The sequence below is a fragment of the Tachysurus vachellii genome, chromosome 25 (genome assembly GCF_030014155.1).
Source record: "Tachysurus vachellii isolate PV-2020 chromosome 25, HZAU_Pvac_v1, whole genome shotgun sequence".
NCBI lineage: Eukaryota > Metazoa > Chordata > Actinopteri > Siluriformes > Bagridae > Tachysurus > Tachysurus vachellii.
Window position 1 is genome coordinate 11,893,803 of NC_083484.1, and position 27,897 is coordinate 11,921,699.

Consider the following 27,897-nt stretch of genomic DNA (forward strand, 5'->3'; position numbering starts at 1 on the left):
TGACATGTCCTCACTTTTCAAGGCTTCCCTATGGCTTCTTTTCTTTATGGCTCCTTATCCTTTCAAGGATGAAATCAGCTTAATTTACAGCTGGCATTACAGTTGTTGCTACTCCTAGCCTTCTGACTCTCCCCTTTGGCCAGATCTGACTCCCACTCCTCTCTGTTTCTCTGTAGCTCGACAGTCTCTGACCAGGCCTAAGTCATTTGTATCCACCAGGCTGCTATCTCTGGAGGAGGCCCAGGCTCGTTCCCAGGCTCCTCTGCTCCTACAAGGATCTTCTCACCCCCTACAGGATCGCTTCCACACTGTGCTGGACCTCCCTACTCACAGGTCGGGCTGTATGAGCAAAAATAAAATGTTTGCAGCTACTAATTGGTGACAACATGTAAGGAAAATCTTTCTCTCTGTGTAGAAGGAAAAGAGGACCAAAGGTACGGAAGGCAGCTGGAGGGAGCTGGAAGACGTTTTTTGCTATTGGAAAGCCTGCAGGATCAGGCCGCCGTAAGCCCATCCGGATCACCTCGCTTTTCCAGCCCTCCACCTCTCACGCAGGTAGGAAATAGTCTGGATTACTTTAAGGGTGATCCATGGCGATCGTCTGTTGGATGGGAACTGTATCTTACATTAAGGTTCTAAGTTGATTCTAAGTTATAAGTTGGTTATTATAGAATTAAATGTTTTCTGTTGCTATACAGTGTTTTCTGTTGTTGTTCTGTTGTATACAGTGTACCTGTATAGATACATAGCCCAGGTTCAGACTGTTCCAGAAAACATGAAACTGCAACTTCACTGCCACATAGTAGTTATTAATCGAAAAAGGATTCAGTGTTGTGAGATTTAAACAACAAATCAAATAGGAAAAAATCTGAAAAGTTATCAGGATGTTTCACTTGGTAACCAACTTAACCAATGCATAGAGGAACCGAAGTATAAATAACACTTAATCAGTCATAAGTGGAATTTGCTGACGTAATATCTGGCGTAATAGGACATGCAAATGAGAAATACCTTGGTATCCTTGTGTATACTTGGAAATGAACACAGGGCCATAATATTTGTACATATGTCAGCATATCTGTGTTGACCGAGAATCATTACTGTGGCAATGTCTGGTGTTGTCATGCTTTAGGTTGCAGAGTGGACAGTGTGACTCTGCGGTCAGCTAAGAGCGAGGAGTCCCTTTCTTCGCAACACAGTGGAGCAGGTAAGAACAAATGGTCACATACAATGAAGCTCATTTCAGGTAATTTGCCTGAAAAATGTATTAAAGCTTCTGGTCTAGTTTGTAAATACATTATTCTCTGGTTTTTAAGGTCATCATAGACTGGGCAGGGGAAAGTACTCTGTGTTCAGAACAGTGTGTTAAAGATAAAGATTAATTTGTTACATGCTGTCTCTTATTATCAGGTCCGGGGAAGCTGCAGCGTTTACGAAGACCTCGCTCCAGTAGCGATGGTCTTTCTCTGGCTGCCTCCATGGACCCTCAGCTTTTGTCTCATCCAGTTCCTTCGAAAATCCCACCCAGTCGCTCATACGACAGCTTGCTGCCTGACGAGGCCCGAGAAGTTAATGATGAGGAAGATGAGGAAGATGATGAGGAAGGAGTCTACATGCTGCCTGATTTCTCACAGGACCCTGCCACATCCTGGATGGCTGAGGACATGGTTGACTTTAGCCCCACCTTTCCAGATGAGGGGCCGATAGGGACCGTTGCCCCTGGTGATAGGGAATCTCCATCTGTGGCCACTCCTCCTCCCTACCGTTGTCTGAGTCGCCAAGCACATGCCCGTTCTGGAAGTCAGCGTTCAATCACAGAAGACCCAGACTCTGTGCTCAACCAGTCAGAAGCAGCAGCACGTAGGAGTCTGATTTTGGCCGCAGCTGCCCCAACCCAGCAGGTGTTCTGTCAGCATAGACCTCCTGCTCTTAATACCCCTGCCTCCAGCACCACACAATCTGGAGATCCCAACCTTAGTCCTTCCCAAAGCCAGCCTACTGCCCCACCAGCGTCTGTACCCTCCACTCAACCGCCACAGGAACGGCGCTCATTTACAAAAAAGGTTGTGCATGCCCTTTCACCGAAAGCACCAAAGTCACCTCCACTGGACATATCTGACCCCATTGCTATCAGTGTGCCTGCCAAGGTAAATTTAAATCATAAAGAATTGTGTAATGTATTAAAATATTTTACTTTTGATATTAATACTATAATATTGGTTTTACATAGACTTCAAATCAATTTTGTTTTGTCTTTGCAATAATATGAACATGCAATATTCATAAGTCTCATTACCTTCCAGGTGCTGGAAATGATTGGGGGGCGAGCTGGCGAATTGCAGTCTGGGAACCTAGGCGGTGGGCCCTCCCAGCCACCCCAAATGATATCTATGCTGCTAAAGTCTTGTGACTTCCAGCTTACAGAGAGCTGCCAACAGGAACTAAGCAGCAAGTTTGGCCATGAGGTTAAGATCAGAGGCTCCAGTGAGTATACAGTCATTTTGTCTCTGTGACCAGGCCTCATACCTAGTTGTTCGATGTGAAATATGTAGATATTTATTCAAGTTTGTTTAATATATTTTCCTTTGCAAGGCAGCTGAATCTATGATTTGTATATATAAACTCAACAAGTTTATTATTGATTCTCTGAAATATAAGCTTTGGATGAATCAAGGACAATTGCCAGTATTTGCCTTTGCTTATTATCATTGGATTTCTAACTGTTAAACTCTCTGTGCAACTCTCTGCCCTCTCAGGTATTATTGGTCCTACTGGTGCTCCCCTGCCCTCCCAAAAGCCTCCCCCTCCCCCTCCTAAAAATCCAGCACGCCTTATGGCGCTAGCACTGACTGAAAGTGCCAACAAAGCACTTCGGCAAGGTGCCTCTCCTCCCTATCGTCCCCGTCAGGCCGGGAGTCCCCCAGATGCTGACACCCGTTTCCAAAGGTCCCTGTCTGCTGATGCAGGGGCTATTCTCTCCTCTGATTCAGACCAGCTGTACTCTACTGTGCGTCCCCTGTCTGTGTGGATGTCTGAGGGAGGTGGTGAAGTTAGCGCTCCTGAAAAGACTACAGAATTGGCACAGGAGGAGGAGCCAAGATCACCTCCAGGCCAGGTGTGTTTGTGTGGGCTTGTCTTTGGTTTGTAGGTTCTGTTATGTATGCTCTAGTAGTCTTAAAATTCAGTGATACATTGAATGCAGTTGTACCAGACTGTTTCATCAATGCATTGCTTCTTTGCTTTTCAGGACATAGGTACGCTCTCCTCTGATGCCTCAGTTTCTGACTCTGGAACATCTAACAGTGAGCTGTCTGCTAGTAGTTCCTCTGGGGACAATGAGAAAACTCCAAGCCCCATATACAACCAGAAGCCACAGCTTCCTGCACCTCCAAATCAGACTCCTAAATCCAGCCCACCTCCTGCTAGTGAGGTAACTTCACAGAGGAAACCCCCAGCATATGGCCGGCAGTTCTCTGCTCCGCACCTCCAGCAACAGATGCCAGGCTCTGAGTCCAAATCCCTCAACCAGGCTCATTCCCAGCTACTACATTCCAGGTCAGAGAGCTCCCCTTTGGCCCACTTACATGCCTTCCAGCCCACACGCCCCAAAGTGCCCCCTAGGCCACTGGATTCTGCCCCACCAAGGCCCCCAATCCCCAAGGCTGATCGACATGACTTCATGCGTCGCTCCCTGGATGCTGGTCGCATCCGACGCATGGTGGGGCCAGCTCAAGGCAACCCACCCCTTTCAAGAGCTTTTTCTGAGCGCATTAGCAACACATCCGATGCACTGTCTCGCTTCCATGCAGCCAGATTGGCTAACCAGGCGGCACAGGTTGTGACAGCTGCTCACCCTCTCGTGCAGCAACAGCTGGCACAGACATCTCATATCCGACCGGCATTTTCATCTTCCGAAGATTCCTCCAACATGGAAAATTTATACTATGAGATTAGTGGACCTGATCATCCACCTAGTTACTCCCAGCATAGTTACCAGAACATGAGGTTAGATGTGGATGGAAACTACAGGCTTTCAGAGGCAGCCAATCAAAGGCCCCAATCTAGGGGTCATCACCCACCCCCCTACTCACATGTGCAAGGATCTACCTGTGCTTCTCAGCTTTGGTCCTCTGAAACTACACGTGCATGGACTGCAGCTCACTCACACTCCTCCTCCTTCTCTCATTCTCATTCTCAACGTCATTCTCACAACCCCCCAGGTCCTCGTGGTCACCCTCGGTTGCAGCGTCAGACCTCCTCCTCAGTCAGGCTGACCCGCAGCGAGCTGCACCCCATCCCTGCTGCGTCTTGCTTGGGCTCATCTGGGGGAATGGTGCCTCTGTCTGTGCACCAACGTAACCTGCATTGTTCCATGCGCTCACCCTCCTCCAATCTTAGTGCCTCCCAGCTACATCCATACTTTGAAAATGGGAAGGTGTGCTATCGCTATTTTGAGACTTCTGGGCAAGAGGAGGAACCACTGAGCCACCTTCAGCCATCCATGCCAAAATTGCAAGCCCATTCATCCCAAACCTCCCAGATACAAGCATTTCACCAACCATCCAAAGATGAACCCATTTATGTGAACTACCCTTTCACCAGCCCTTCAGGGGCTGGAACGAACGCTAAGACTTGGGCCACCACAGACTTGGACGGAGATGCCCACCAACAGTGTGAACCTGTCACACACCCTCCTGAGCCATCTATAGAGGATGAGCAGCAGTCCACACACAAATCTCTAGATCAAGAGTGCACTAGTTTTGAAAGTCCTTCTCAAAACGATGGTGCATCAGATTCCAAGGCACTGGAGATGCATACAGCCTCTGATACAACGCACTTTTGCAGCCACTCTGACCTGCAAAGCTCAAGCTCGGAGCCAAATCAGGCAATGACTGGGAAGGACATTGCTTCGCTTCTGATTGAGAAGCTTGCAGAGGACGAAAGAGAAGGTCAAAATGTTGCCGCTTCATCCTCAGCATCTTCCTCTCCCCATGTTGAGTACCCCCCTAACCCGTACCCCAGCCAACATCATAAGCGCCCACCACCTGCTTACAACCCAGGATCTTCTCGGGGTCATTTTGAGAGCCAGGGTCTGCCACGAGAAGGCTCTGGGGCTTTTCAACGGCAAGATCCCATGCGTCGTTCTTCCAGTGGCCAGTATAGACAAGCCTTTGATGTTATGCCATCTGGCGACCAAGTTCTTAAGTTTTACAGAAGCCAAGACTTTATCCCAACTCCCCAGGGAGAAAGCACAACACCAAACCCATACCCAACAAGACCTCACTGTCAGGATCCCACCAGTCATATTGTTCATTCTCACCCAGACACACCCCATTCCTCTACTCCTCCTTTGGTGGCCTTTTCAAACTTGTCTCTAAGCACACCAAGAGGATATGGGTCTCAAATGGAAGTTAATCCATATAACCAGTACCCGTACCAGGCAGGCCAAGTTCTCCCCCCCTATCCCAATGCTCCCAGGAGGGATGTGATCCTTGATCCTCCTCTTCGACCTCCGGGACTTCGGAACCAGAGAGACTTGAACCGCCAGGGCAGTCTGTCTGGTCCCAACTGGTCCATTCACACAGAGGGCCAGACTCGCAGTTACTGTTAAAGCACATACCAATGGCAAGGGTAAACTTTATTTGGACTGGAAGTGAAGTCCTTTGGGAGGAATAACCCCATGCTGTGCTGGACTTTAAAAGTAAAGAAAAGAGAAGTAGACAGAGAGGGTAGGGCATGATGGTTAGGAAAAATCAAAGAAGTGAACCATATAGTGACTTAGATATGTAAACATTCCAGTAGACACTGTGTTGTCCAGCAGAGGGCATCAGAGAGTTGTATGGCTGCTGTCCCACTGAAGGGAGTATCAGGTATTCTGCATGGTGGTATATTTCTGCTTTAGGTACATTCTGGGTTTAAGTTTATTGCCAGAACACTAGGTGACAGGACAGAGTGGTGTACAGGGAAATAAGCTTGGTATTTCTTATTTTTAATGCTAAAATAATTTGATTTTAACTTTATGCTGCTGGCTGGTTCTAAAGAAGCACATTTTGTTTTATTTTGCCTCAGTATTTTTCTGTTTGTAGCAGTCTGACATTTTCATTTTTAGTGCTTTTTAACTTTAATTTAACTTCATTACAAAGAGCATTGAAGGTTTTTTCTATTTCAAAGATCACAAAGAAATAGGAATGTTTTTATAGTTTTAAGTCATTGCTTTGTGTGTGTGTGTGTGTGTGTGTGTGTGTGTGTGTGTGTGTGTGTGTGTGTGTGTGTGGGAGGGAGGGAGGGAGGGAGAGAGAAAGCGAGATAAAGGGCATGCATTTTCACTTGTGTATGGAGGCTTGTGTCACAATAGTCGTCTATGTCCTATGAAACGTTCATGAAGGAAACACTGCCATGTACTTAATGTGTGTGTACTCGCATGTGTCCATGTTTATGGAAGGTACTGCACATATAACCATGAGCACTGGATATGGAATTTAATAGCTGAACTGTCAACCAATGTGTTAATCAATAGATCAGTCATTACATCAATGGTAAATACAGAGGTTTCCTCATAACAATAAGTTGCACCATAGTTTTTGCTGCAAGGCCCATCAAAGGTTTTAGGACATCTTTGTTGTTATTATTATTATTATTATTATTATTATTATTATTATTATTATTATTATTATTATTATTATTATTATTAGTTTTTGGAGGATGTGCTTTGTGCAATGAAACCTGCCCAGTCACCTAACCTTAATTCAGTCTAGCTGCTCTGGGAGGAGTTGGGCAGAAAGGTTTGAGTCATGGCAGAGCAACTTTGATGAATATCTGGAAAAACAGACCGTTTAGTAAAGACTGTTTTGACATATAATTAAATATTTGATTCATTATTAATGTCTCCAAATTTTTGATGGGCAATGTTTGTCCGGTTGTGATGCCTGTTGAATCTGTTGTCTTTCCAAGTCTGAGGAATTGTTAAAAAGTTCTCATAGATGTGTTCGCTTAATGATTATATCACAACAAAAGTATGCAAAATTTATCAGAAGTTTTTACTTCTACAATTTAGTTCTGACACTAACACACTTGTCCATCTTCCTCTCAAGACTTTTCTGAATATTGGAGCCAAGTTTATTAAGTAGCCCCTGCATACTGCCAAAGTTCAGCAGAAACAGGGTTGGGCAGCTCAACACTATTGTAATGCAATATGACAATGTGAGGATTCCTTAGGTTAAGTAAGCTTCTTGTGAGCTACCCTTAATTTAAATCACACCTGAAAAGTTCCCAACTGAATGGATTTGGGTGTGATGGCTATTTAGGTTGTGTATAGTATGAGGGTAGCTCTCCAGAAATGTGGTTATACACCTGTTAGGGTGGAACTGGGATAACACCTGCAGTGGTTTCCTAGCAACGGATGCCTTTCCTTGAGCACTTGTTTCGTAACGTGCCGAGACTTGAACATTACCTCTTGAGTCAGTGTTAATAGGGATACACGAGCCTTTAATTGCTTCTTTCTTGTTAGCAGTATGTCTGGTGTCCTTAAATAGCTGGCCCTAAATGTTTAAGGTGAATACATTGCACATTTTAATTTTTTGTTTGTTGCTCAGGATTGAGCAACTCTATTGAAGTCTATAGGGTAGCGTGCGGGAGAGAGGGAGGGAGAGAGGGAGTGAATGAGGGAGGGAGGGTTCTTTTGTCTTTTTATCCATAACTATGCAGTGACTGACATACAAGGGAAAGATTTCCTACAACATAGTAACTCAAATGTTATGTATTTCAGTAGGCGTGTGTGCGCGCATGTGTGCGTGTTGGTTTATGTGCTTTAAACCTAAACATCCTGTTCAGTGATCTCTTTTTTGCCTTGTAGCACTTTGCAAAAGGCAGTTCACCATGTTTTGTAATATTTACCAATGTGTGAATAAAAAAAAATGGATGGATCAGTCATATAAATTGTGTGATTTTTTTTTTTTTTTTTTTTTTTTTTTTAGAACAATTCTTTTTGAATACTAAAATCTGAATGGCTAGAAGGTATTGAGGAATTTTCTATAACAACTCCCTAATGTAAAAACATTTGATAGTGATGCTTTCTGTAAGGAGATTTATTTTATTTAATATTTATAGAATGTTTCAAGTCTTCGATGTGAGCACTATGTAACAGTATGTTGTCCATCAGGGGAAAGTGGACAGAGGACTTATGGGTCAAGTTATATTTTTCTTATTAACTTCAAGATATAGGAAAAATGAGGCTTGAGGGAACAATTTTTTACAATTGCTAGAAAGTAAGTGATAACAGGAACTAACTTGTCTGCCTCATGGACATTCCACATTTCAACTTGGACTTAATCAGTAAATGTTGGTCCTTGTCTTGAAATGTAATAGTTGATATTATAATATAATAGTGGAATTGCTGTGATATAGGAATAAAAACAATTTGTGGTGTACTTTAACTGGAAAATAATCAATTTTGGTGTGTCATAACACCATGTCGTGTTGTATGCCTTATTTTATTCTATTGGTTTGAAATGCTACCACTATGCTTTGAACCTACGACATTTTTGTCATAAAGGGAGGGGATTACAGATCCATTGTGTTGATAGTTCTGAAACTCATGACACACGCCTAAGATGCGCTTTGAGTAAGTCTGAATAATTATTTGTTATTGTTAGTCATGGAGGAGAAAATATAATTTAAAAAGACAGTATGACATATATTCCTTACACACACAGAGCCTCAGATTCTAGTGAAACCTGATTGGTTTTTGTTATTGTAGCTGATTCACCTGAAGAAGGGTCATGATTTGATATGTTGTGCATTCTGCGATGTCTTTCTGCTCACCATGGTTGTAAAATGTGATTGAATTTACTATATGTGATTGAAGTTACTTCCTGTCAACTCATAGCATTTATTTTTTTATTTAGTTATTATTTATGCCATTCCTTTGCTGCTGTAAGAATGGGTTGTGTTTTGTTTTCAGCTATGACATGAGAGTGGAATTTCTCGCTTTATGTCTCCTAGAGGAATATCCTGTATTACTAGTAAGCCTCTTTGTCACAAGATCCACTCCCAGATACACACAGACATGACTAAGGTTATGTGCCTTCAGAATTCGACTCCTATGTGGAATCAGGTATCTTGTTTGTGCTGTATTTTACTGGGTGTAACTGTCACCATGGTGAAAGTACTGTTACATAGGGCTTGTATACAAATATAGAATACATAAAAGCAAAAACGTACGTCATTGTTTATTAACACAATTCTTAACAGTCCATATATTTAATACATTTAACTGATTAAAACATTTGCATACATTTAATTGATTAAAACATTGCATAAATATGTATTGCTGTAAATGTACAATTGCTATAAGAGGAAAAACCAATAAACAAGACTGTTCTTTTTAAATAATGGAGGGAAATATATAATGAAAACCCACAACAGTTCAAATGGAACATTGCCACTTATGCCAGTCAAAGACAAAACATTTTTATTAGTGCTCAATAAACAGAAAACGGTAAGTGTTGTGCAATCGGAGTTTGCCTTGAAGGAAGCTCTTGGCAGCAGGAGGCAGTTCATATGTGGCACTGTTCCAAAACCAAGAATGCTATAAATGAACAAAATCTAACAGGTACATATTACACTGATAGATTTTATTCATATGCAACATTAGCATTTTGGATTTTTTAATTATTAGTCCAGGAGTATGACGTACACAATGGCAATCAGCAGGACAAAAAACTAAATGTAAAAGAGAGAAAAACGGTATTAGCAAACATCAGGCTTCAACTTCCTAAAATGTACCAAAGTCATAGTAAAGGAACAGAAAAAAATATTGGTAATTGCCAGTCATAAGTAAAGCCACAAATTCCATTCAGTTGGAATTTCTGACTAAGGACTAGGACAAAGGCATGTGCGTTTGCCTGGGAAAACACTTGACACAGAGAAATATATAAATAATGCAAGAGAAATATAAACCCAACAGTTTTCAGGAACCAGTTGCGTAAAAAATAAGTGCACCCTATAATTCAGTAATATGTACAGACACCTTTTACAATACAAATAACTTGTAAATGGTTTCTGCAAGAGTTTATCAGTCTCAAATCATTTTGGAGAAATTTTGGCCCACGCTTCTTTACAACGTTTCTTTAATTCATTGACGTTTCAAGGCATTCAATCATGCACAGTTTTTTAAGAACATCTTCTCAATGGGGTTGAGGTCTGGACTTCAACTTGGCCATTCTAACACCTTAATATATATATATTTTTTCTTTGGCTGTTGAGATGTTGATTTATTTGTGTTCTTGGGATCAATGTCATGCCTTGTCAAATGACCCAATTTCAATTCAGCTTAATTTGCTGTACAGGTGGCCTCACACTTGTCTCACGAATATTCTAGCATAAAATGGAATATATCGTCTAAATGCTTAATGGTTCTGCTGTTATGAGGTGATATTTGGTGATGTGCTGTGTTTCGTTTTCACCAAATTTTACCTGGGTTTCATCAGTTCAAAGGATATTGTTCCAGAACTTTTTGCTTTCTTCAGATGCATTGTGGCAATCCTAACTCATGCTGTCATATGCTTTTTGGAGAGAAAGGGCATTGTCTATAGCTAACCTTAAGCCTTACATATTCAGACTTTTCCTGATTGTTCAGTCATTTTAGGAGCTTACATTACCTGTTGATCAGTTGATGTAGCTCTTGGGTTTTTCTTTTATCTCTGAGCATTAAATGTTTTTTGTACCCATTTTTAATTTCAATGAAATATATTCATGCTTTCTTAATCTAGAAACTAGTATTTGGCCAAAACTTGTTTTCATCATTTTTACATTACAACATTTTTACATTGTTTGTCAGAATTGGCAACATCTGACAGGCTTTACCAGACAGCCACACATATATTCTTCTGTACATTTGTATCCCAATTGTGGAGGCAGGAAAAATAATAATGTGACAATATGGTGCACTAATGTATATTATTTATCACGACAACACTGACACTATGTATTTTCATGACAATAACATTTAGTACTATACATTATAAATTAGTAGTATCAATTAGTTTGCTTGCTTTTTTTTGTTTGTTTTTCCCTCAGAAGTCTCACTCACCATGAACATTTGTACGGAAAATCCATACCAGCTTATGGCCCAGGTATAACGATTCAGTGTAGACTGGATGTAGCTGAAACAACCCTGCAAGAATAGCAGCAAATAAATACAATGTAAAGCAGGAAATTACTTGCTCTTGCATTTATCCAATTTCCTTCAAATTATAGATTAAGATACATCATAGATCAAGCACATAATGAAACTCATGAGGCTAGACATGTTTTGCTTGCTGTAATCAAATAGGCTTGGGTCTATAAAAATCTGATCTGTAAAATTTTGGTTCTACCTACCTTGTTGAACATTGCACTGCTCAGTCCAAGCTTGCAGCCACTTGGGTCAGCAACACCAGTGCCAGGATTACTCACACAGCAATTGATGGGCCAGAGGTTTGTGCTGCCCGAATTCTGCATGAAGGTGGAATTATACTGCACCCAGTCCAGTGGAGTATCTGTCCCACAGCACTGAGCCTAGACACACACAAAACAAATAGCTTGATTCATAATTCAACATTAAATGACTCCTTGGGTATACAGAATGTCTAGCATATAATATCAGATATATTGGAATCACAATGCAAATTGATTCATTTATTCATTCATTAAAGCATAAAGCAATTACTGGAGATGAATGAATGAACGAATGAATGATTCGTTCATTCATTCATCTCCAGTAACTGCTTTATCCTGGTCAGGGTCACAGTATATCCAGAGCCTATCCTGAGAATACTATAGGTGAGATGGGATGAATAACATGTAAGTCCTTTTCATCAATGATGTTATATAACAAACACAATCCCATGGGAGGGAAAATTTGAGCCTGGACCTTGCACAACCAACAGTATGAGCTACAGAGCCTTGTTTTGGGTAATAGATCTCTAGAGCTTGTTCGAGATCTCACAAGGCTACATTAATTTAATCTATAGTCAATAAATCTCAGAAAACAGGCTCTTAGAAGTATTTGCAATAACAAACATCTTAAAAAATGATTTTGGGTTATATCTGACTGATACAGTGTCTGTCCAAATTATGCAAGGATTTACAACACTTTGGGACATGCAGTTATAGGAAAATAATCCATTTATTCATCTCTTAGCAAAGCATTAGCAGATACTAATAATTGTGCCCTTTTTATCAATTTAGATAGACTTGCAATAATGTATAATGTAGTGGAATGTCTTCCAAAGCAAGTTATTCTCTGTTATCACTTACGACAGCAAGTTTCAGTGGTTCCCTCAACAGCCTCTCTTGATATCAATGAAATTGCAGTCCTTTCTATGCACTGGAGAAAACAAGGTCTGAGTTTTTAAGTGAATGGGGTCCTGGATCCATCCATGTAGTTTTTAATCTATTTTTTTTTCAATTTCCGTCCTAATTTTGCCTTAGCTTATTCCTTCTCACCTATCTTGTCTCCACAAAGCCCACAAATACCAACCAGCTACCTTTAAGAGACATATGAAGCCAGCCATCTGCATCTTTTTTGAAAAGCTGCACATGCTATATCACACTGCAGCTTAACACAGTCAGAAGAAAGACCTAATTTTCATATTTTCTTGGCTAATATGCCCATGTACACTTTATAAAATGGCACTTGGACTATTAGCGGAAGTCCTCTGTTATAGTGATAAACATTGAACCTTTAAGGGTTTCCTTAAAGTGGCAAGCCAAAATATTTTACCTATGGTTACTTCTCTAATACATTTCCTCTAAAAAGCCTAAATATACCAGCTGCTAAAACACAGGCTAAGCTGGTTGAACTGGCTGGTTGAACCATACTTGCCAACAGTTCTGGTAAAATCTTGGTTGAAAGAAAAGAAAAGGCTGCTCAATTATTGCTAATTCTCACATTGTATACAAACAAATTTTAAGATTTAAAAAATTTACGGAAGTAATACAGAAACCTCGAATTAACAGCTGATGAAGATGTTCTAATCAAATGAAGAGAAATATCTCTCACAACAACAACAAAAAAGCTACAATTACCTTTCATTTGTATAATTACAAATGTGTACATTTTCTTTTAATGCTTTGTTTCTACACTGAGATCTTCCTGAATATTTCACACAGAAATTGAAATGTATTTAATGAAATAAAGGAGGGGTCAAACATGCTGTGTCAAGCCTGAGTTGAAGAACTTCCAAACTAATGTGTCACACCTCAGCGAAAGGCCACTCCAGGGTGAGAACCATTTTTCTCTAAGACATGTTTTTCTAAGACTTGATTAAGCTTGAGACTCGTAATGAAGTAAAAGCAGAGCATTTTCCAGAAAATTGTATACTTACATCTTGCATTACTTTGTCCCAAGTACTGGTGATCTGCGTTCCTTGGACACTGTTGTCTGTGTAGTACCTCAGCATCTGATACTTCACCTGGTTACTGTTCCCAAGTAGCTACAAAGGGACAAAAAAGATAGTTTATCTGAAAAATGCTAACATAGCTAAATGTGAATGAAGCTAGCATAATTGTCGAACAAACATTCACATTTTGTCAAGGTGTACAGCTAAAGAATATCTCATAGCTAAATAATTAGTTCCAGTGCTAAAGCCTTGGCTTGTTAACGAGCTTGAAGTGCAAAGCAACAAAGCTATGTTAGTTGCAAAATCAGTAATTGCCTTTAATTTCTTCTTTACATTTATAATGGCATTCACTATTGAAAGTACTAAAACACAGACTGACATTTACACCATTTTTGATAAATAACTGTTTTCCTTTTTATTATCATGTCTAGCCATTTTAACAGAATTAAGACTGATGATAAAGTAAGTACTGATTTCTTAATGAGGTGACTTGTGTGCCTGCTTCTGTACACTTACAAAGTCTCTGTTGGTGACCGCTGTGATGCAGGATGCACATTCGAAAACGTAGATGATGAACATGAGGATCAGATACTGTTGAACAATGCAAGTTTTTTTTAAGTAGTTTTTTTTAGAAATTTAAGGTAAACACATTCTATCATGAAAATAAAGACAATTATTTCTTTTGAAACCCCCCAGAGAAACATACCGTCAGCATGAGTGACCGTTTCTTTCTCAGAGCGGCGAAGACACCAAAAATGGCAGTGCAGAAGTAGGCAAAACCTGTGAAAATGGCTATCCAGGCTGCTGCGAAGATGTCATTCTTTCCCGATGCAGCACATATTGGGTACATTTTATACGGATCTACGACTACCCAAATGGCTAATGCACATAATGCCAATCCTGTTGCCTGGAGTGGAAATAAAAATTTTCATTCAATAATACAAGTGAACGATGATTACCTTGCATCCAACTTATGGATCAAATGCTAACATGCTCTTAGTCTCATTCATTCGTCCATTCATGGATATACAGCATGTCCCACATTTTCTGTATGCTTCCTGTTTTGCATGTATCTCTACCAAAGTAAATTTAAAATGATAGCATTTTAAGGAAGTAAATAATATATTAAAGATTTAATTCCAGTTCCAATAAAGACGCTTTACTTATCTTTACATTTACAATGTTATTCATTTATGGAAAAACCTTACTACTAAACATGAAAGAATTATATGTTTACAATAGGAAATGAGTTATCACTCATCACTAACTTCCAATCTCCATCTTACTCCCTGAGGTAAAAGTCACTCATGCCATTTAAACATAAGCCTCAGCATTTGTCTTCCCACACTGATGTTTGTTTCTTCACTTTATAATCGATCGATTTACTCATTGATTCTGTATTTTCAACTAAATTGCCTGTTATTGATGTCTAGTTAGTAGTCATTTAAACTTTTTAAATTAGTTTTTTTTACTTAGTAAGAATTAATTACTAATTAATTATTTGGACAATTAGTAAAATTAAACATTTCCTTTCCAGTTGTTTTGATGGAAAAATCTCATTTAGGGTTTAATTTTTTTGTCCAGCCGTAGCAACTTCTGATGGGTATTTCGAAGCTGTCTCACATATATATATATATATATATATATATATATATAATATATATATATATATAAGTGTATATACATATAATTCATGTAATAGAAGAATTAGTTCAATTTTTATCAATGTTTTAATATTAGCAAAAATATTAGGACAAACACTGATCATCAAAGAAACTTCAAAATTTCAATGTAAAAATAATTATAGAATGACATTCTAGACTATTGTATTGTATTTAATACCTTATGTGTATAAATTTTACAACTTAAATATTACTATTTTATAAACTTACCGCTGCAAAGATATTTAATATAACGACAATGACCATCAAAGCAATGATGCATCCACCTGCCATGGTTGTAGTGTTTCTGTAGGTCTACTCACAGAGGCACAAAGAAAATCAAATGAAGTGTGTGACAGTTTACTGCTGAAGAAAACTTAAAGCCTGGGATCACAGGACGGGGAGAGGCTTGATTTGTTTACGCCATCAGTTATTCAGCACAAACCAGGAGAAGAAAAAGTAAGCAAACCAGTTTTGCCTCTATCCACAAAATCATCACAGCACTTTTCTAAATCAGGGTTGAGGTCAGATATGTTTGTTCCTTTATCTCACATAGACAAATACATTTGAACAAAGCGATTAAGCACTGCAAGTTAAAGACCTGATACTGGTTGATGCTACACTGATGATCCAGTGGTAATGAATTTATAGCTGTTTTAAAGTGATGTCTTCAATTTCAAGTCATTTTAAATGTGTAAATTTATGAGTAATGAGGTGTAATGTGGGAACAAAGTAACAACGGATGACAAGATTGTTGAACGTGAAGGGGTGTGTTTCTCATCCCGAGACTGAACCTCCTCCACCTGTGACGACTCCTGAACATTTGTTCTCATAACATCAAAGTGGCTGTCTGTGTTTAATGCCAGGATTATATTACAGTGAGAGGGGTAGCTATGTTATATAATTTTATCCCAGTCTGAAACAATCAAATTTACCAGATTCTTCGTTCTGTATTTATTTTACTAGGTTTTGAGATTGTCAGTAAACATTTGTATTCATATCATATAATTCGGCCATAACAATTAAAAGCTAAATTGAAAAGAACTAGAGGGCTTGACTTAAATGGCTTTATTATGTGGTCAGAAGGGTGAGGTAATGCATATTTTTAGCTTGGTGAATAGTCTTTACAGTCTCATTTACTTGTGTATTTATTCAAATTTATTCAGATAAATTCCAGTTGATTTTGTTTCATGTAAAGTGACATAGATTGCTGCCATTATAACTGGTATTTGTTACTCATTCATAATCGAATATGGTCTAATATAATATATACGATTAATCTTACTCATAATCATACTCACAATCATCATAATCATTTTAAAAAATATGATAATGCAATTGTGTCCAAAGCTGAATTCACCATCAATGTTGTTTTAATCCCTTATATGAAAGTACTTTTCAAAGAAAAGAAAATGTATAACTAAGACACAACTAAACAAAATCAACCAACTGTTGATATTAAACATTTAGTACAGCCATTTTTTTTTTTGTAAAAGTCAAAACTTTTTGTATTTTTTTCTAAAAGTTTTTTTTGATAAAAATAACCATTTACAGGATTCCACTGTATGTTGTGAATTTATTTTGTCCTGATGAGTAATAAATATCTGTATCTAATATAGTTCCACCATGGAGGTTAATAGAAAACTATCTGCCTGGTTTCTTACATATAGATCACTCATGAAAAATAACATTTATATTTTTTAAAGCGAATGAAATACTACAGGATAACTTTTACTGCTTTAACAGCTATAGCTAGATATCATAAGACAAGGCAAGGCTAAATTATTTACATAGCATATTTCATACAAAAGCAATTCAATTGTTTGTTTTTTTTTTACTTTACTAAATGTAAAAAGGAAACAAAAAAGTTAAAGACAACTGTAAGCTTGAAGAGGAAAGGTTTCAGCCCGGGTTTCATGTTGGGATTCCAAATAAGAGCAATATAGAAGTGAAAATATGCTTCTTTGTGCTCAGTAGTTTCCTAAATGACTAGCTCTAATGTGTAATAATGTGCTGCTAGGCTCATCATATCCAGCATGTATGCTCTTATGTGTTTAGTTTATCTATAGACAGTTAGATGTTTTCTGAAGTCAAGTATTCTGTACAACACTGCAAGTCAGTTTAGGGACTTGATAATATTTATCATACTTTCCCTTCTTTAGTAAAAACTCTGCTGTATTTTGAATCAGTTCAAGTTGTCCGGCTTAAGCGAGATCAGGAAGAGTTGTTTTTTGAGTCTGGTTCCTCTCAAGGTTTCATATAATTTTCTTTTTTCTTGCCAAAATCATGTCAGGAATGAATTTACATTTTAAATTTATAATTTATCTCCTGAGTTTATATATTCCTGTAACGCTGCTTTGTGACTATAGCACTATAAATAAAAAAATAAATAAAAAGCAAATAAAATTTGAATTTTAAAAACTGAATTTTAAGTCCCTACTAGAAACAAATGACTCTCTGTTTTTTGGCTATATGTTTAAGATGATAGAATGATGCTAGATATAGTTGAATTACGAATTGAAGTCCAAATTAAAAGCTTAAAAATTACTTTTTATATTGATAGAAACCTGAAGTAACTTGATTCACGCTCAACAAGCCGTATTGAAATACCATATCAACATGTAAAATAGTATGGAATCTCTAAATTTTTTATGCAGCTGGAGATTTCTGGGATGAAACCGCTTAAACTGACTTATACTTCTACTATAACTATTTCAATTCCATACTACATGTAGAGTTAAGTAAAGAAAAAATAAACCACCGAATGGATTACATGAGATCCTGCAGTACAGCAATTCTGACATCTGCTGGAGATCTTAGTCTTTATATTTCTATATTTTTTATTTTTAGTTAGCAGGTGGTGTCAGTCATGCATGTCTGTGTTTATACTACTACTATAATAAATGTTTGTGCTGAATGTTTGACTGCATTTAAAAACTGGTTTGTGTTTGTCTATGTGGTTGTCTGTGTACTGTTCTGCAGGTCTTGGACCATAGACTGACACAGAGGCTAAATTAAATAAAACATGCACGTCCATACAGTATGTTGTAATTTATTTATTTATTTTTTATTTAGGATAGGCTAAATCAAAAAATACTTTCTATAAATGTATTACAATCCTACAGTGCTAAAGTTTGCACAAAATATGGCATGGATAAGTACAATTTCTGTAATATTTTTCAAATGAAAAATTTGCTTAACTTTTAAAGTGCAATCTATTTGATCATGTGATTTTCTAATTATTATGCAAACATTTCCTTATTTATTCTGCTTTACATAACCAAATCTGCCCTCGAGGAAAAAAAACCCTTGAACGTGAAGTTTATAAATATTTCCACTTATCCATTACAGACTTATATATTTCATATATTTTGTGAGACAGCTAAGGATATGAAAAAACAGCCAACAATCTATTTTCAATATAGAGCCATTTAAATGAAAAGCATCTAGGAATTTTAAGAAGACATTTAATTCATTCATTCATTAGTGTTAAAAGACAGCAACTTTTAACAAAATCACTTCACCCATATTACAAAAACAGCCTTCTTTCACCTTAGAAATGTTGCAAAGCTAAGAAACATCCTGTCTGTATCTGATGCTGAGAAGCTAGTTCATGCTTTCATGACCTCTAGACTGGACTATTGTAATGCATTACTAGGTGGTTGTCCTGCATCTTTAATAAATAGGCTACAGTTAGTCCAAAATGCAGCTGCCAGAGTTCTTACCAGGTTGAGAAAATATGACAATATAACCCCAATTTTATCATCTCTACACTGGCTACCTGTTAAGTTTAGAATTGATTACAAATTGCTGCTACTTCGTACAAGGGTCTAAAGCATTTTTGTATTTAGCTCCCAAACTTTGGAATAGCCTTCCTGATAGTGTTTGCGGCTCAGACACACTTTCCTAGTTTAAATGTAGATTTAAGACATACAATATCTCTTTCATGTGTCTTTGAGGACAAAAACCTCCTGATCAATACACAATTTGTTGGACTGTATATTTATAATCACACCCTCCAGTGTCACCCAATTAAAGATTCCCTTTTGAGTCTGGTTCCTCTCAACGTTTCTTCCTCTTCCATCTAAGGGAGTTTTTCCTCACCACAGTCACCTCAGGCTTGTTCATTGGGGATAAATACAAACACATTTAAATATAAGTCTAATATTAATCTTGGATTTTTGCATAATATTAATCTTTGTATAATAAACTTTTATCCACTGTTAAAAGTGCTATGCAATAAATTTGAATTGAAGTGAATTGAATAGTGCATTTCTGCATTTATATATTGACTCTTTCAATAATTTGTTTGTTTGTTCGTTCGTTTGTTCTTTTGTTCATTTTCTGTAAATCATTATTTCAGGTCAGGGCTGTGGTGGATCCAGAGCATATACCCAAAGACACTAGAAACACACCCTATAAATAAATGAAGTAGAATACTTAAAATCAAGTATATTCTTTGCTTTGCTCTGAATATTACACTCTCCAATATTATTCTCACATAAGTAAGTTAAAAAGTAACCAGAGGAAAGGTTAAGCTAAAGTTCTATGTGTATTGTGTCAACACACTACTCCATGTCTTAATTTTGTTTGCTGAGAGTAATTATGCATACCAAGTAAACGCCCTTAAAAGCGTTTGCATTGAATAAGTGCCAAAAACATATTGACCAAGTGTGATATCTTGCGTTGCACTTTGACTCACCTGCATTATGTTACAGTCATATTTTTTGCCTCCATGTGAAGGTAAGATACATTTTACCTGCTTCAGTGAGTGTTAAAAACTCTTGACAGCATTTTTTTCTTTTGGTAAACGCAATATTGATAGATATTTGTGGTGGATTGGTTCCAGTTCTGAAATTTTGCAGTGTTTTCCAAGAGGAAATGGAAAGAAAACTTCCAGAAGATCAGATAAAATCTGTGTTGGCTCAATGGAGATTTTCCTGGCAGTCATCTGGGTTTAAGGATAGGCTTGTGACAGCACTGGAACTTTATGAACATTTCCCATTAGATATAGCTGTCACTGGAGGTACAAAATCAGCAAATGCAAGGCTTGCTTCTGTTGTCTGTGGATTAAAAGAGAAACAGGAAGAAGAAGAAGAAGAAGAAGAAGAAGAAACAGATGTATATGAAGACAGTGATGAGCAAGAGGATGAAGATGAGGAAGATGATGGATCAAGCATTAAGCCATCTGTTAAGGTCTGTGTTGAAAAAAAATCCCTCATGAAATTTACAGATAACTTTGCAGAAGACAGTCCTGGCTCTTCTGAAGTGCTTTTCCACCCTCAAATTCCCAATGTCCGCGTTTTTACAGTACAGAGATGTTCTAGTCCCTCTCAGGACAGCTATGATATACTGGTTGTCCTCACAACAGAGTTGCACCAGGAGGACCATATGAGGCTCACCATGGAGCAATGTGAGAAGAACAAGTCCTTGTATCTGGTTAAAGCTGAACAAGAAATGGATCTTGTCCGTGAAAAGCTGGATGGACCCTGCAAGACCTGTGCATGGGAACGAATGAGAGCTCGCACTGTGGAGTTTCAGAAGAAACACAAGGTGGAATTTGAATCGGCCGAGAATACAAAGCACCAACAGACATCCCAAGGTCCTTTTCCTTTGGGTATTAAGCTTTGGGAGCTGGAGGAGATTGCAGAAGTTCTGGTGAAAGCTATACCTCAACTGCGCAAGAAGGCATTCACTAAGTTTTTGGTGGATCTTACAAGTGAACATAGAGGGTAAGTAGTCAATCTGTAAACATAAAATTACTTTAGCTAAGTCATATTGTCTGGAATAGCTTTGAATGTCTGTGTCCCACAACTCTAAATTTATGTATGGATTGTCAATACTCCCCAGATCCCTGGAAAACCCTGCTTTTAAAAACAGCAAGATGAGCCAGGAAGACCTAGACAGAATTTCTGTGGTGTTTCAATCCCAGGATCTCACCGACCAACCCTCCAAACTGCTCTCCATTTTTAACACCCTGGAGCACTTCCGGCTAGATGTAGGTCTACTAGGAGAGACGGGTTGTGGCAGCTCCAGCTTGTTCAACTCCTTCCTGGGCCTGAAGAATGGGGATAAGGGAGCTTCCCCAGTTGGGGTGTTTGAAACCACAAAGACGCCTGTGACATATCCATACTCCGAATACCACAATGTTCTTTTGTGGGATCTCCCAGGCTTAGGACACACAGAAGATTTTACAACGGCATCTTCTTCTAACTTTACATTACACCATGTTCCTCCAATACCTTCAATACCTCCCTGTGATGTTTACTTCGTGGTCTCACCCCTGAGGCTCAATTTGGGGTACATCCAGCTGTTGAAACACCTTTTGTCGAAGGGAAAATCTTGCTATATTGTCCTGTCCAAGGCTGATTTGATTGAGGAGAAATTAGTTGAAGAAGTAAGGAGATGGAATGAGGAGATTTTGGATAAGCTAGGTCTGAAACAGAATGTCTATCTAGTCTCTGCACTCCATCCAGATACCCTGGATTTGCCCAAAATGAGAAGAACTTTCAATGATGCACTAGAAAACCATAAGAAGGTTGCTCTGGCTAATTATTTGACAAATCTATTGGAGCAGGATGTGTTTTGGAAGAGGGCTGACCATTGCAAAATAAACTAACTTCATGGAATGAGTTACCTTTTCACCACTGTATAATTAAGGTATTCCTCCAAATTGATGGTGCTTCATGGTGTTTCATTCATGGTACATCACAAGCCAATGGAACATAGTTGGACATGCTCTCTAGGTGAGTGGGATGACATACTCTCTCTCTCTCCTTTGTGAATCACAGCAATACTAGTCAATCTTGGGTGTTAGAAGAGTGTCTGTTTTGAGTTTTGCTGCCCTGTGCTGCCCTTTTTTTTCACCCTTCCTTGTTGGCAACATTAGAATTGTCTGCCATTCAAATCACATGTTTATGTTATTGCTTTTATTCTAATACTTACTTAATTCTTTAGTAACAGCTTACACAAAATCTTACACTTGACATGAATTATTATTTTAGTTTTTTTTTAAGTGTGGAATTTACTGTAAAGTATGTTGTAAAGTTGTAAAAAACGTTCGGACAAAGTCTCTAGCCAGTACTTTATAATAGTTAGAAGTAAAGCTGTAAGTTTCACACCTGGGTTAGTGGGTGAGAATTGTGTCTTTTCTGTAACCTGGCAGGCATTTTTGTCTTATTAGCTTGAAAAATTATAAACAGTCTGATGAGGAAATGATAACAAGAACTAACTTGTTTTACAGATGTTCCACAACATTAAAAGCAACAATAAATGGTTAAAAAGAAGATTGTGTAATCCTTTAACAAACACATTGTTCATGTTGTTAAACTGTGGTGGGATAAGAATGCAACACTTGGATAATAATCAATTCTGACCTACTCCACTCCATCATTGATTATTTTTCTTTAATAGCAGGCCTCCTGGTGTATTGTAAGTAATCTAGCTTTAACTGGAACTACTTTGCTGTAAAACTAGAAAACCGGAAAAAGACCAGCCGTCTTCCATAGAAGCCACATCTTTTTCCACTGAAGCCATGCATTCATAAACAACACAGCCATTGCAGTCCCAGACAAGTTATTTGCTAGGAAATTCATTAATGCTTTTCATTTTCTGTCAATATATGAATATGCAATACACATAATTGTACATTATTTACAGATCATATAGTAAATATTTAAAATTTTTATTTGTAAAATCACAAAGCATTCTTTATAACACCATACCATTAAAACCTACAACATTCAAATCCATTTTTATATTAAAATCCTTGATGTTCACCCCGTCTCCATTTCCTTATCACTCGATAAATCTGTATTCTCTTTCATCAGCATGGAGGCATGTATTTTGTTCCACCACCTTTTCTCAAAGTCCTTAATGGTCAGACCCAATAAACCTTCACCATCCTGCTTCTCTTCACGCATCTTCTCTGGGTTCAAATCTTTGGCCATCACCTGCATTTACGACACACACAGTGCTCAATCATATTTACATTTATGGTAATAATAGTGATAATAATTAAACTAGAAAGTATGTATTTACTGTTAGTTTCATGTCATGAACTGCTTGTTCATGGTGGTGTATGTGTGCCATTTTATATTAGACTGTTTTTAATTACTGTGTATTATATTATTAGGAAATTGTATCATACTTTTGATTCGGTTTTTTCAATACCTACATTATCTGGCTCAACTTTTGTGTCTTAATTGTCTTATTCAGCAACAAGAGCATTAGTGGGGTAAGGCAAATACCATACAAGTATCTATCCATCTTTCCATCCATCCATAGATCCAATTATCCATCCATCAATCCAATTATCTATCCATCCATCCATGTTTTCATGGACAGTATTTTCTGCACAGGGGCATTGTCATGCAACAGGTTCAGGGCTCATCTCACACTGTGTGATTTTGGCCATGATTTGGTCTTCTAAGACAAATTTTGAAAATCCTAAAAGATTTCTAGAATAAAAGGGTAAAATCTGTAGTCGCTCTGTGATTGTTGGGTTGACATGGTCACTGACAGCTAATTAATGGCCGTTGCTTACGTGTTTGTTCTCAGATGAAGTTCTGACAGTGTCAGAAGATTTCAGATACTTACCTGCAGTGTTCCAGTGAAGGGGAATTGTAATGCTACATCACTGAAAGGTATCCTGTACACTTGTGTGCTTCAAAGTTTGTGGCAAAAAATTGGGGATGGTCTTTATATGGGTGAGATGGTCAGGTGTCCACAAAAGCTTGGACATGCAGTAGAACTTTCTGGGCAGTAACTCAAATCCTAAACTTCCAGAATACTTCAGAAGATCAGATTCAATAAGATATGATCAAACATAAGGGCGTTCACTAACCTTTCACTGGAAATTAACCAGCTATCAAATTCCATTAACTTCCTGAACTAAGAATATGTTGTGCTAGTCCGCTAAATTTAACTATGTACAGTAAATGAATGCTAGTGATCTACAAACACAGCTGTTCACTAAAACGACAGCTTTCTTTGTTATTATTTTCACACAATCCTTGCTGAGGAGAGAATTTCATGATTCTTCTTTGCCAAGATGGACACATGCAACACTCTCTACAAATCTCACTGAATATTACATCACCCATTATAAACATGTACTCCTGTCATAGTCACTGTCATACCTCAGAAATGAGTAGAAGTGTTTCCTCTTCGAGCTGCATCTTCTTCAGTGACGCCTCAATGGCCTGAAGGGTTTTCCTGCTCCTTTCCAGGACAAACGAGAACTGCTGAATTTTCAGGATTTCAATCAGCAGCCTTAAAAGCAAGGGTAGTGATGACAAAATGGCATGTGGTTATTGCGACTGACATTGAGAGTTACTGGTGATTATTACACTAATCAGGCATAATCAGGCATATTACACTAATCAGGCATAATACCACAGGCATAATTCACCATCAGGCATATTAAAACCACTAACAGGTGACGTGAATAACAGTGATCATCTTATTATATTGACAGCCATAAATGGGTGGGATACATTAGAAGGCAAGAGAACAGTCAGTTCTTGAAGTGGATGTGGTGGAAGCAGGAAAAATGGTAAGAATCTATTGTAAGAATCTGAGTGACTTTGATAAGTGTCAACTGGCTAGACTACTGAGTCAGAGCATCTCCAAAAATGTACAGGAATAGTTTGAGGAATATAATAAAGACTTCAATGTGCCTAGAAATTCCCCAGATCTCAACCCAATCAAGCATCTGTGGAATGTGCTGGACAAAGAAGTCTGATGTATAGAGGTCCCACATCACACATTAAAGCATCTGCTGCTAAAATCTTGATGCCAGATATGACAGCACACTTTCAGAGGTCTTGCAGAGTCCATACCTCTAAAGGTCAGAGCTATTTTTGTACTACAAGGAAGACCTACACAATAATATTATATTATCTGTGTATGTATGTATGCTACCAAACTGACCTTGTTCTAATAAAACACATGCAGGCCTTCAGCTGCACCTCCGTCTCCTCCTCCTGCTGCTGAATAAAGGCTTGTGCCATCTGTGACGTTTCTTTCAGCTCTTTAATAGAGGTGGATGCTTCCAACAGTCTTTGATAGCTCATAGCCAGGTTCATCCAGTGCCAAGGGTTGAATGGATGAATAGAGCAAAGCTGTTTTAGACAAGAGATTGCGCTCTTCACGTCTCCGCAGCTCTCGTGGATGCTGTGTTCCAGGTGTAGGATGCAAGTCAGGTGGCAGGTGTTGGTCACCTCATTTCTCTGTCAAACGCCAAAATACAGAATCAGTAGCAGAAAAAGTTTAACATAAACCTTCAAACTGACATTTTTCTGAAATTGGGTACCAAGTCATAAAGGGTATAATGTAAAATTAAATAAAATACAATACAATAAATAAATGAATCCTTTTTTTTAATAAAAATCAACTATTTTACAAATGAAGACAGAAAAGACAAAAGGTAAGGCATTGAAAAAGAAAAACATAAGATGGTTACAACTATAAGGAATAAGACGACGTAAACTCAGGGGAAAGACAGGCTCTACTGATGACTCCCTGATAATAATATCGTCGCTGTCGGGCGGAAACCTTGTATTATTTTTTACTATTTTTTCACATTTCGATGCTATTGGTCAGTCCCCACGTGGATCTGTTATTTTTACAAGTTATTAACCAATCTAAAGTCTTGAAAATAGCTTGAGCGCAAACCTCATAACTCCATTGGACACTTCAACTGTCCACCTCTTCCTCACTCCGTGGGAGAGCTTCGCGACATATTTCTCCTCAAGAAGAGTCGCAACGAATCAACACGTCTTCTGAGGTAAACGTCTTCAAAACACTGGGCTCAAAGAAAAAAAAAATCTTGACCCCCGCTAGTTCTGGTGCTCGTCTGAGGACAGGAATTTAGCGCAAGACAATCCACTGCAACGCGGACTAAACCCTGTGCACTGCAGATAAGGTACAGCGTTTTTTTAATTTCCTGAAAAATAACGGTTTTGGAGATATGAGGATTCTGCCTGACAGCGACGATATGCTAAAAACGTGCTAAATGTTTTCACGGTACCTATAAAAGATCGCTTTATCACTCAAGCAGGATATACTGTAGCCTACCAGTTTCTCACAGATCTCTAGGGCCTGTCTGTTATTTCCTAGATGACTGTAGCACCGTGCCATTCCCTCCAACACATCTCTTTTCATAGACAGATTGTTATTAGGCACCAGAAGAAGGCATGCTGTGTATTCCTTTATAGCTTCCTGAAAAGAAGATACAACAAATAAAAAATGCACATGATATAAAACTCATTTGTTCATCTGCATATCAGCAACTCACCTGATATTGTTTTTGTCTATATTTCAGATCTGCCCGGAACTTTATGGTTTTCTGTTCGTCTAGCTCGTCTTTGAATTTTTCACAGTGATAAAACCACTAGAGCAAAAACACAGAAAAGAAATATGCACAGGAAATAAAATAAGTGGATGTATTAATACAGATTTAGCTTCCTTCTGTGGTCAGTAACTGATACATTTATATTTATATGTAGACATTCACTGGCTATTCAGTGTGACTTGTTAACTGAGACACTGAGACAGGACAGATGAACTTAAAATTACAGTTTGACCTCTCACAGTGACAGCAGATACGTCTTCCAAAACTCTTAAATAAAATTCTCAATAGTCAACACTGTCGTCAAAAAGTAAAGGGATAGTCATCACTGTGCCCAAATATTAAAAATCATCGCTACCACCATATATTAAAGGGATAGTCATCACTGTGCCCACATATTAAAGGGATAGTCATCACTGTGCCCAAATATTAAAGGGATAATCATCACTGTACCCACATATTAAAGGGATAGTCATCACTGTGCCCAAATATTAAAGGGATAGACATCATCGTTCATTTTCATTTTCTACCGCTTATCCGAACTACCTCGGGTCACGGGGAGCCTGTGCCTATCTCAGGCGTCATCGGGCATCAAGGCAGGATACACCCTGGACGGAGTGCCAACCCATCGCAGGGCACACACACTCATTCACTCATTCACACACTACGGACAATTTTCCAGAGATGCCAGTCAACTTATCATGCATGTCTTTGGACCGGGGGAGAAAACCGGAGTACCCGGAGGAAACCCCCGAGGCACGGGGAGAACATGCAAACTCCACACACACAAGGCGGAGGCGGGAATCGAACCCCCAACCCTGGAGGTGTGAGGCGAACGTGCTAACCACTAAGCCACTGTGCCACCCGGGATAGACATCACTGTGCCCAAATATTAAAGGGATAGTCATCACTGTACCCATATATTAAAGGGATAGTCATCACTGTCCCCACATATTAAAGGGATAGTCATCACTGTCCCCACATATTAAAGGGATAGTCATCGCATCAAACAGCGGATATAAACCATTTGTTTTAGATTGTTGTTATGATGCTGTTTGACTTGTTTCAGTAAAATCTGCTCTATACGATGCAGCTGCTCACCTCTGGCTCGCAGGTTTTAGGAGTGTATGTCGGAAGATCTGTAGATAAATCTCTGTTTCGCGATTCTTCAAATACTGAGTCATCAAAGTTGCTCCCGAAAACTTCCATTATGTAAAAAAAACAGTAAAATTACATGGCTTGTGTTTACTGCCTGCCTGCGTGCCTTAGATGGCGCTTCTTCTTCACAGACAGTTTTAACGTGACTGTACAACCGTTCAGTTGGTCACAGCGCCCTCTATTGGACTCCACGGTGAAAAGGAATGCAGAATATTTTACAAAGAATGCATGTAACTTTACTGTGTCTTAGATACATATTTAAAATGTATGACATTGACATTTATATACGCATTAATACATATATACATTAAATATATGAAATATAACATTTTCATACAAAATA

At 38.5% G+C, this 27,897-nt stretch overlaps 4 protein-coding genes across 13 annotated transcripts in view; 2 read left to right on the top strand and 2 right to left on the bottom strand.

Annotated features, from left to right (window-relative positions):
- arhgap33 (Rho GTPase activating protein 33) overlaps window positions 1-6,222 on the top strand; it is a 44,887-nt gene extending 38,665 nt beyond the window's left edge. For all 9 annotated transcript variants that reach the window (XM_060862300.1, XM_060862302.1, XM_060862305.1 and 6 more), the window contains 7 exons: window positions 177-333; window positions 416-555; window positions 1,133-1,207; window positions 1,411-2,147; window positions 2,304-2,484; window positions 2,757-3,115; window positions 3,248-6,222. In XM_060862300.1, the coding sequence (XP_060718283.1) occupies window positions 177-333; window positions 416-555; window positions 1,133-1,207; window positions 1,411-2,147; window positions 2,304-2,484; window positions 2,757-3,115; window positions 3,248-5,611 (4,013 nt within the window). In that variant the 3' untranslated portion in view covers window positions 5,612-6,222. The remainder of the gene's footprint in view (window positions 1-176; window positions 334-415; window positions 556-1,132; window positions 1,208-1,410; window positions 2,148-2,303; window positions 2,485-2,756; window positions 3,116-3,247) is intronic.
- A 2,984-nt stretch (window positions 6,223-9,206) lies between these two features.
- On the bottom strand, window positions 9,207-15,414 carry upk1a (uroplakin 1a). Its single transcript, XM_060861699.1, has 7 exons — window positions 15,275-15,414; window positions 14,089-14,289; window positions 13,899-13,973; window positions 13,368-13,475; window positions 11,380-11,556; window positions 11,090-11,173; window positions 9,207-9,720 (listed from the first exon to the last, which is right to left on the bottom strand). The coding sequence occupies exons 1-7, from the start codon at window positions 15,335-15,337 to the stop codon at window positions 9,673-9,675; spliced, it is 756 nt and encodes a 251-aa protein (XP_060717682.1). The 5' UTR covers window positions 15,338-15,414; the 3' UTR covers window positions 9,207-9,672.
- A 4,378-nt stretch (window positions 15,415-19,792) lies between these two features.
- zmp:0000000951 (uncharacterized) lies at window positions 19,793-22,329 on the top strand. The gene is made up of 2 exons (XM_060861836.1): window positions 19,793-20,775; window positions 20,894-22,329. Exons 1-2 carry the CDS (start codon window positions 19,925-19,927, stop codon window positions 21,660-21,662), a joined length of 1,620 nt encoding a protein of 539 aa, XP_060717819.1. The 5' UTR covers window positions 19,793-19,924; the 3' UTR covers window positions 21,663-22,329.
- Window positions 22,330-22,711: 382 nt separating this feature from the next.
- On the bottom strand, window positions 22,712-27,694 carry zgc:101716 (uncharacterized protein LOC492784 homolog). 2 transcript variants are annotated; one of them, XM_060861838.1, is made up of 6 exons: window positions 27,498-27,694; window positions 26,343-26,438; window positions 26,123-26,266; window positions 24,977-25,275; window positions 24,184-24,265; window positions 22,712-22,995 (listed from the first exon to the last, which is right to left on the bottom strand). In XM_060861838.1, exons 1-6 carry the CDS (start codon window positions 27,603-27,605, stop codon window positions 22,819-22,821), a joined length of 906 nt encoding a protein of 301 aa, XP_060717821.1. In that variant the 5' UTR covers window positions 27,606-27,694; the 3' UTR covers window positions 22,712-22,818. The 2 variants fall into 2 exon arrangements, with proteins under 2 accessions (XP_060717821.1, XP_060717820.1); XM_060861837.1 differs by having other exon boundaries at window positions 24,184-24,316; window positions 27,498-27,693.
- Window positions 27,695-27,897: the final 203 nt, after the last annotated feature.